This window comes from Mauremys mutica, chromosome 5 (genome assembly GCF_020497125.1).
Source record: "Mauremys mutica isolate MM-2020 ecotype Southern chromosome 5, ASM2049712v1, whole genome shotgun sequence".
Taxonomy (NCBI): Eukaryota; Metazoa; Chordata; order Testudines; family Geoemydidae; genus Mauremys; species Mauremys mutica.
The window spans coordinates 2066243-2076031 of record NC_059076.1 but is presented as its reverse complement, the minus strand read 5'-3'; the positions used below and the strand labels follow the sequence as shown (position 1 = coordinate 2076031).

The following is a 9789-nucleotide window of genomic DNA, read 5'->3' as shown; positions in this document are numbered from 1 at the left end:
TGTCAACACTGCTGCATCAACACCAGGGGTTAGGTCAGCTTAACTACAGCATTCAGGGATGTTAATTTTTCACACTGTGAAGCCTACCATAACTATGTTAACTCAACATTTAAGTGTAGACCTGGCTTCAGTTGTGCTGACATTAAGAATGACACTAAATGTAACCAAGGTTTCCTGGCTATCTCCATAAATCTAAAAATCTTTTCTGAAAACAGTAAGTAATAAGTTTGCATACACCCCTCTCTGCCCGTGTGAAAAGTAAAATATGAAGTTAAAGCTCAGATAACAACTGATGAGTTACATCCTGGAATAATAACTTCGTTTTTATGAATGATCAGTTGAAATGAGTATTTCTGTTCTAAAGTACTCTGTGGGTACAGTTAAATATTTATCTCTGGCAGGGCGACAACTTGAAATGGGATCCTATAGACCAGAAGTGGAAGAAAGGGATAACTCTCCCAGTAAATGTGGCAGTGAGAGAGATGAACAGATCCATGTTCTCAGCATTGTAAAATCTCACCTCTCCACTTGCATAGTCCAGATAAACTCCAATCTTCCTGGGTCCCTTTTCCAGAACCCATGATACCTTATGGGAGGCAAGAATCCAAAACCCAAAATGAGGTGCAAGGCTGATCATTCCCTTCCTCCTCACAGAGTCTCTGGCAACTCCAATAGCCCAGTATTTCCCAGGCCCCACCTCCACTTCCACCTCCCAGTAATGTCTGCCTGAGGTGAAACCCTCAGATCCTAGGGCAGAAACAGAAACATTAAATCTCTCAGGATTGTTGGGCAGATCCTGGCATGTGTCTCCATATCTCATGCTTTTCCGATCCTCAGACAGGACAAGTAGGGGATGGGCTGTGGCTGGATCCAGAGTCACATCCGCTGGGAGAGAAAGAAAAAACAATTTTTACAATCAGAGCTGGGAAAAGGCTTGCTCGTTTCAGCAACAGGAAATGTCCCAGTTTGAGAGTTGATCCATGAATTTCCCCCACCCAGAATTCACCAGAGCCTACATCAGAAAAACTATCATGGGATCCAATAAACAAGACTGAGTACTGCCCAGTTTCTAATCTATAATTAAAGTAACTCCTAGCAAAGCTATGTCAGTTAAACATTCCAGTAAGAAGCTCTAATAATATAATAAATTCCCTGTACCAAAGATCTTAATGGATCCCACTCATGGGGTTTATATGACATCTTAGTCCAAACCTCCTGTTTGAACATAGGGAGCAGTGTTGTGTTAATTCTAGTTAAAGAGACTATAGGTCTCATCCATAAGAACATAAGAACGTAAGAACGGCTGTACTGGGTCAGACCAAAGGTCCATCTAGCCCAGTATCCTGTCTACTGACAGTGGCCAATGCCAGGTGCCCCAGAGGGAGTGAACCTAACAGGCAATGATCAAATGATCTCTCTCCTGCCATCCATCTCCACCCTCTGACAAACAGAGGCTAGAGACACCATTTCTTGCCCATCCTGGCTAACAGCCATTAATGGACTTAACCTCCAATAATTTATCCAGTTCTCACAATCTCCTAAGGTAAGGAGTCCTAGCCTTCACAATCTCCTAAGGTAAGGAGTTCCACAAGTTGACTGTGCGCTGTCTGAAGAAGAACTTCCTTTTATTTGTTTTAAACCTGCCGCCCATTAATTTCATTTGGTGACCCCTAGTTCTTGCATTTTGGGAATAAGTAAATAACATTTCCTTATTCACTTTCTTCACATCACTCATGATTTTATATACCTCTATCATGTCCCCCCTTAGTTTCCTCTTTTCCAAGCTGAAAAGTCCTAGTCTCTTTAATCTCTCTTCATATGGGACCCATTCCAAACCCGTAATCATTTTAGTTGCCCTTCTCTGAACCTTTTCTAGTGCCAGTATATCTTTTTTGAGATGAGGAGACCACATCTGTATGCAGTATTCAAAATGAAGGCGTACCATCGATTTATATAAGGGCAATAATATATTCTCCATCTTATTCTCTATCCCCTTTTTAATGATTCCTAACATCCTGTTTGCTGTTTTGACCGCCTCTACACACTGTGTGGACATTTTCAGAGAACTATCCACGATGACTCCAAGATCTTTTTCCTGATTTGTTGTAGCTAAATTAGCCCCCATCAGATTGTATGTATAGTTGGGGTTATTTTTTCCAATATGCATTACTTTACATTTATCCACATTAAATTTCATTTGCCATTTTGTTGCCCAATCACTTAGTTTTGTGAGATCTTTTTGAAGTTCTTCACAGTCTGCTTTGACCTTAATTATCTTGAGCAGTTTAGTATCATCTGCAAACTTTGCCACCTCACTGTTTACCCCTTTCTCCACATCATTTATGAATAAGTTGAATAGGATTGGTCTTAGGACTGACCCTTGGGAAACACCACTAGTTGCCCCTCTCCAGTCTGAGAATTTACCATTTATTCCTACCCTTTGTTCCCTGTCTTTTAACCAGTTCTCAATCCATGAAAGGACCTTCCCTCTTATCCCATGACAACTTAATTTACGTAAGAGCCTTTGGTGAGGGACTTTGTCAAAGGCTTTCTGGAAATCTAAGTACACTATGTCCACTGGATCCCCGTTGTCCACATGTTTGTTGACCCCTTCAAAGAACTCTAATAGATTAGTAAGACACAATTTCCCTTTACAGAAACCATGTTGACTTTTGCCCAACCATTTATGTTCTTCTATGTGACTGACAATTTTAGGCTACTGGATGGGACTGAGTGAAGGAAGTAATGAAGGTAATGATGTCGGCCCAGCAACTGGGGAAATTGTTCCATGTAACAGAATAGAGCCCCTCTGACTTCCCAGAATTGTACATTATTAAAAAGGAGATACTGGTCATGGATGCTGGGGTTGTGTCAGTAGTGATTGGAACTGCACGGAATTTCAATACTTTAGCTTTTAAGACTGCATTGTTAGATGGTTTGAATTCAAGAATGAAGATAATTTTAGGATCCTTAGATCCAGCTAGGAGATATCCGGAGTTAAAACAGGAAATTCTTCAAGCAGGTGTAGCTTTTTGAGACACACAGGAACAAGCAGGGAAAGGAGAATGGGCCCCCAGATCTCCAAGATGCACTATGGCATATTAGAGGAAGAGGACGGGGAGGTGCAATGGGCAGCAGGGGTGCAAGAGGCAGAAATGGATATGGATCTAGGTATTAGATGCAGATTAGATGATATATGGCTGAAGTTGGAAAAGATACATTGAGAATGGAGGTTTTGAGGAAACTCCTGGTGGAAGGGAAACCAAGAGAGAAACAGATTGGGAAGCTCATAAATGAGTTACTGCAGAGAGGCAAGAGGAATTGACTGATGGGGCTCCTGTAACTCCAGTAATGGACCCTGAATCATCAGCACCACCCCAATAGGGGCACCTGCCTCCCTGGACTCAAACTGAGGTTGTGGTCCAACTACAGTATGACAAATGGGGGCATCCCATTGTTGGGACAATAATGGAAAGATTAAGGGAAAAACAAAGATGCCCCACTATGCTAATTGACACTGGAGCATCAGTATGTGTGCTCAGAGAGCGGTGGCTTCCTGGGAATGCTATGGAAACAGAAAATTCAACACAACAAATATCATATATAGGGAAGACAATGAAAACGTATATCACAAGACCAATCCTGACCCGCAAAGGGAATCAGGAGTCATGGTAAAATATTGTGTTCAGAAACAGGATCAAACTAGGAATGGGATTAAGGAGGGTGGAATATTAAGAATGTTTTACCTTAATGAGGGGAGAGTAATTGTGGATCTAGCCAATGGGTTTCTATGAGCAAATAGTGAAGAATCAGCAGAAACATCCACCCCTCCATTAATGCTGTACATAAGTGTGCAGCTGTAAAAGCCCCCGAAGGAGGGCAAGCAGAGGAAGGAGACCCATGGGTGGACAAGTTTCCTGGAGTATGAGCTAAAAATAAATTAGAGTGTGGGAAAACTGATGCTGAGGTTTTAATTTGAGGGCCTGACCCTCCTCCACAGCATCAACACAAGTATCCTCAGGAGGCAGAGGAAGGACTAAAATCTACCATTGAAAGTTTGTTAGTACAGGGTGTTATTGTGCAAATGGCTAGTACTAATAATGCCCCAATTTGGCCTGTACTGAAAGGGAAGACCTGGTGAATGACAGTGGATTTTAGAGCATTAAACACAGTAACCCCCATCACTGCTCTAGAAGTGACTAAGACAAATTAGAGGATTGGGCCAAAAGAAATATGATGAGGTTCAACAAGGACAAGTGCAGAGTCCTGCACTTAGGACGGAAGAATTCCATGCACTGCTACAGATTAGGGACCGAATGGCTGGGCAGCAGTTCTGCAGAAAAGGACCTAGGGGTTACGGTGAATGAAAAGCTGAATATGAGTCAACAGTGTGCCCTTGTTGCCAAGAAGGCTAATGGCATTTTGGGTTGTATAAGTAGGGGCATTTTCAGCAGATCGAGGGATGTGATCATTCCCCTCTACTCAGCACTGGTGAGGCCTCATTTGGAATACTGTGTCCAGTTTGGGGCCCCACACTACAAGAAGGATGTGGATAAATTGGAGAGAGTCCAGCGGAGGGCAACACAAATGATTAGGGGGCTGGAGCACATGACTTATGAGGAGAAGCTGAGGGAACTGGGATTGTTTAGTCTGCAGAAGAGAAGAATGAGGGGGGATTTGATAGCTGCTTTCAACTACCTGAAAAGGGATTCCAAAGAGGATGGATCTAGACTGTTCTCAGTGGTAGAAGATGACAGAACAAGGAGTAATGGTCTCAAGTTGCAGAGGGGGAGGTTTAGGTTGGACATTAGGAAAAACTTTTTCACTAGTAGGGTGGTGAAGCACTGGAATGGGTTACCTAGGGAGGTGGTGGAATCTCCTTCCTTCGAGGTTTTTAAGGTCAGGCTTGACAAAGCCCTGGCTGGGATGACTTATTTGGGTTTGGTCCTGCTTTGAGCAGGGGGTTGGACTAGATGATCTCCTGAGGTCCTTTCCAACCCTGAGATTCTATGATTCTATGATTTTAAGTACCAAGAAGTAGTTGCTGCAGTAGCAGCAGGGGCACAGTGGTTCTCAGTAGTAGATTTAGCAAATGCCTTCTCTTCCATTCCCTTGCGCCCTGAGTCTTGGTGCAAATTTAGGCTCACTTACAGGGGGACAACAGTTTTGTTTCACAAAACTCCCCCAGGGCTTTCATAATGCACCCACAATTTGTCCCTCCCAGGTGGTTAAGATGTGGGGAAAATTGACACCTGAAAGCCAAAAGAGAATAATTTTCTATGTAGATGATATATTGGTGCATAGAGACAATAGGGAGGAGGTTGGTAGGTTAACACAAAGCGAGGAGGAGAAGATAACCAGTGTAATAACCAGAGCGTGAAGACAGGTGACAAGCTCAGAGACATTGGATCTACAAGCCCTACAGGAAAGGGATGAAGAAATTGAGCAATTACTGAAGCAAGAAATAATTAGGAAAATGGCATGCACACAAAAACCCCGAAGGGGCAGTGTGGGTCACTAAGCATGACTCAGACCTTGGGGAACAGCCTAAAAGGTGGTTAGTGCCTAAAATGTCAGAATTGAATTGGTTCAATATGTGCATGAGCAAGGGCATTTTGGGGTGGACAATACTGTGTCAAAGATACCAGGTAGTGGTCCATCTTAAGGGAAGATGTACAGTGGTGGTGTAATTGTTTGCAGCGTACTATGGTCAATGCAGCGTACAATGGTCTCACAGGCACAAAAGGATCCCATTGCTCACCAAAGGATTGAGGATCCATGGGCCTGATTACAGATAGACTATTTTGGACCCCTACCAGTTATTCCAAGGAATAAGCATTGTTTGGTAAGCGTAGATTCCTTTACAAAATGGATAGAAACCATCCCAAACAGACTAACTCACAGCTTTGACTACAGCCCGGCAATTGTTTAATGTAGTGTTTAGCCAGTGGGGGCTGCCCAAGGAAATTGATTCAGACCAAGGCCCACACTTCACTGGGGAAACTATGCAGGAACTGTGTCAAATACTAGACATTAAGCAAAGCTTCCACATTGTGAGACACCGCAATCCTCAGGACAAGTGGAATGAACTAACTGTACTCTAAAGGATGCTATAAGAAAAATGGGAAAAGACTATGGGAAAGATTGGGATGAAAAATGGCCTATGATTCTAATGGCCTTAAGGTAAGTCCCAGCAAGTCACATTTATACTCCCTTTGTAGTAGTCCACAGAATCATAGAATATCAGGGTTGGAAGGGACCTCAGGAGGTATCTAGTCCAACCCCCTGCTCAAAGCAGGACCAATCCCCTACTAAATCATCCCAGCCAGGGCTTTGTCTCCTCTAAGGAAGGAGATTCCACCACCTCCCTAGGTAACCCATTCCAGTACTTCACCACTCTGAGTGAAAAAGTTTTTCCTAATATCCAACCTAAACCTCCCCCACTGCAACTTGAGACTATTACTCCTTGTTCTGTCATCTGCTACCACTGAGAACAGTCTAGATCCATCCTCTTTGGAACCCCCTTTCAGGTAGTTGAAAGCAGCTATCAAATCCCTCCTCACTCTTCTCTTCTGATGGGCAGGAACATGAGAACACCCCAACAATGGTGGCTAGATATAGATATTCCAGATAGGTGGCAACCCAAAGTGCTAAATGACCAGTGGATCCAGTCCCTTTTAGAGGCATTAACAGAAATCCACAAAAAAATAACAGAACAATTGGGTGTTATCATAAAAAAGATGGATAAAAGCCTGGGCTAGGTGAAGAAGCCTGTTGAATGGGAGGCTGGAGATCAGGTGCTGCATCAAAAATTTGCAGAACAAGACATCATTTGACCATGTCTCTCTCCACTGTGTAATAACAGAACAAATTTAGATTCAAATGAGAGTGAGGTGCAAGAAAAGGATGGGCATGTTAATGGGATTTTTGGGTTGCTGGACTTCTTTGCTAATGATTAATGTCTATGCATCCTGTTTGTGGTGTTTCCCCAAAGTAATGCCACATTGTTTCCCTTCTTCATTAAAAGTTTTTTTTTGCTACACTCAGACTCTGTGCTTGCAAGAGGAGAAGTATTGCCTTTGAGAGGCATCCACGGGGGTGGTGTGTAATTTTCTCAGGTCCCTGGGTGGGGGTTCTAGCTGGTTTTGCATTATGTTATTGAAAAGGAACCCCTAAATACTGAACCTGGCTCTTATTGCTCCCAACTCTGACAGGCAGAAGAGTTACATTTTTGGGGGCTCATCTGGGATCCTGGGTCAATACCCCTCGCAAGCACCTGTTGAGTGATTCACTACGTTGGGAAACAATTGTGTTTGTATAATGGTTAATATGTCAGGTTTGTTGGGCACTGGCTCAGCAGCCTCTAGCTCAGGGGCTGCGACCTGGGCCGATGATTGGGCAAAAGCACTGGGGCAAACACTGGAAAAGGTTATGCTGTCCCCAGGGGCGGCTCTAGGCATTTTGCCGCCCCAAGCACGGCAGGCAGGCTGCCTTTGGCAGCTTGCCAGCAGAGGGTCCGCCAAAGCCGTGCAACCAGCAGACCCTCCGCAGGCAAGCCACCGAAGGCACCCTGCCTGCCACCCTCCCGGTGATGGCATAGCACCCCCTGCGGCTTGCCGCCCCAAGCACGCGCTTGGTGTGCTGGGGCCTGGAGCTGCCCCTGTCTGTCCCATGCTACATGAAACTCTTGTCATAAGTTAAGGTCATTTGCTGGGGAAGAGGAGTTTCAACCCTGGTTAAAGCACACCACTGAAATGCTGCAGGAGTGGGCTGTACTGGATGCAGAAAAGCTAAAATGCCTAGTAGAGAGCCTTGGAGGCCCAGCATTAGACATGAGTCACACCCTGAAGCTCACTAGTCCTGGGGTCAGTGTGAAGGACTGCCTAGAGTCCCTTGCTCACAACTTTGGGAGCTTAGAGGGCCTTGAAGACAATTACTGTAAGATCCTTAATTCCCGACAGCAAAGGGATGAGAAGGTTTCAGCCTATATACAGAGGATGGAGAGACTGCTTCAGAGAGCTGTCATGAGGGGAGCAGTGACTGCTGAGCAGATGGACCAGACCAGACTGGCTCAAACTGTAATAGAAACTCAGTATCAGAACCCGATTCTACTTCATCTTCGGTTAAGAGAATGACAGGAATGTCCCCCAAGTTACTCCCAGCTGATAAAAGAAGTCAGAGAGGAGGAAGAAAGGGAAGTACAAACATTGGAGCCTGCCAGCACAACACCACTGTGAACAGCCAGTGGGGGGAGGGATAGCTCAGTGGCTTGAGTATTGGCCTGCTAAACCCAGAGTTGTGAGTTCAATCCTTAGGGATCCGGGGCAAAAATTGGTCCTGCTAGTGAAGGCAGGGGGCTGGACTCAATGACTTTTCAAGGTCCCTTCCACTTCTAGGAGATTGGTATATCTCCAATTATTACCTTTTTATTACAGATGATGAGCACCACAGAGGAACTTGCCCAACAAAAGCAGGTCCTGACAGAACGGAAAGCTGAGCTGCAAAGCACCATTGACTGAGCTAAGATTTCCAGGAATAAAGAGCCTCAGGCTGTGATGATGGAGAGGTCCACCTTTGGAGCCACCATCCTACCCAGGCGAAGGGGGAAAGGCCAATTCTTCTGCTACCGGTGTGGTCAGGATAGGCACAGCGCTGCCAAGTTCCGTAATGAAGAAAATCCCTCCTTAGTGTATGGAAAGCTGAGGATCATTGGGGAGGGTTTGGGGAACTGCCAGAGGGTCTGGGGATGGGGACCACCCAGGATTTGAGGATTCCCCCAGAAAACACTGTCCAGCTGGGGTCCCCACAGGACTGATAGGGCCTCGAGCAGAGGTCACGGCAAGGATTGAAGGGGCAGAGTGTAAAGCCGTGCTTGATGCTGGATCTCAAGTGACTATTATATTTCAGTCATTCTATCAACAGATGCTTAGGCACTTGCCTATACAGCCACTGACTGGCCTTGGTCTGTGTGGCCTCAGCATGGATGAATACCCCTACCAAGGGTATGTCATAGTGCACCTGGAATTCCCAGAGGAGGTGGCTGGGGTAAGGGAAGAGGTAGACACAGCTGCCTTAATATGCCCTGACCCTAAAGGGACCTCTGATGTGTCTGTGCTGATAGAGACCAACTCCAGTCTCTTCAAGGTGCTCGCGGATTACTGCAGACGACAGGCTGGGGACCAGTACCTGAATACCCTGATGATCTATACACTTTGTGCTGAAGCCTATAGGAAAACTGAGAGTGCTAAAAAGGAGACATCTGAGCTACCGATGGGGGCACTGAGGTTTGCAGGCACAACCCCCTTAGTAGTGTCTGCAAGGACAGAGCAAGAAGTGCTTGTCATGAGTACCTGGCTGCAAGGCAGTAAAGGGGCACTAGCAATGATAGAGCAGCCAGCTGAAGGAGAACTCTCGGAAGGAGTGCTGGTCCCCAGTGGGGTCATAACCCTACCTGCTGAATCCCAGGAAAAGGTGACTATACTGATTGCTAATGAAACTGTTAGAGATGGAAAGAAGGAGCAGGAAGAACCCAGAGGCTGATCTGAGTAAATAGACTCCTTTATTGCAGTACTTGTTCCCCTCAACCCAGTTGTCGAGTAAGCAATGGGTTTAACTACATTGCACACTTTCATCTAAGTTAATATGCAAATATACATATTTGCTATAACACCCCCAAAACCCTTATTTAGTAATATAAATGTCCATATAATTAATATTAATAACTATATACTGAATATAATTATACCCACCCCTGTTTACTCTTTACAGCATTATGCATATTGCTCAGAC

The 9789-nt window shown here is 44.9% G+C and overlaps 1 protein-coding gene across 2 annotated transcripts in view; it reads right to left on the bottom strand.

The window, feature by feature from the left end:
• Positions 1-202: 202 nt before the first annotated feature.
• The window catches only part of LOC123370684 (tripartite motif-containing protein 15-like), a 34878-nt gene continuing 25291 nt past the window's right edge, over positions 203-9789 (bottom strand). For both annotated transcript variants that reach the window (XM_045017391.1, XM_045017393.1), the window contains exon 8: positions 203-885. In XM_045017391.1, coding sequence (XP_044873326.1) covers positions 389-885 — 497 coding nt within the window. In that variant the 3' untranslated portion in view covers positions 203-388. The remainder of the gene's footprint in view (positions 886-9789) is intronic.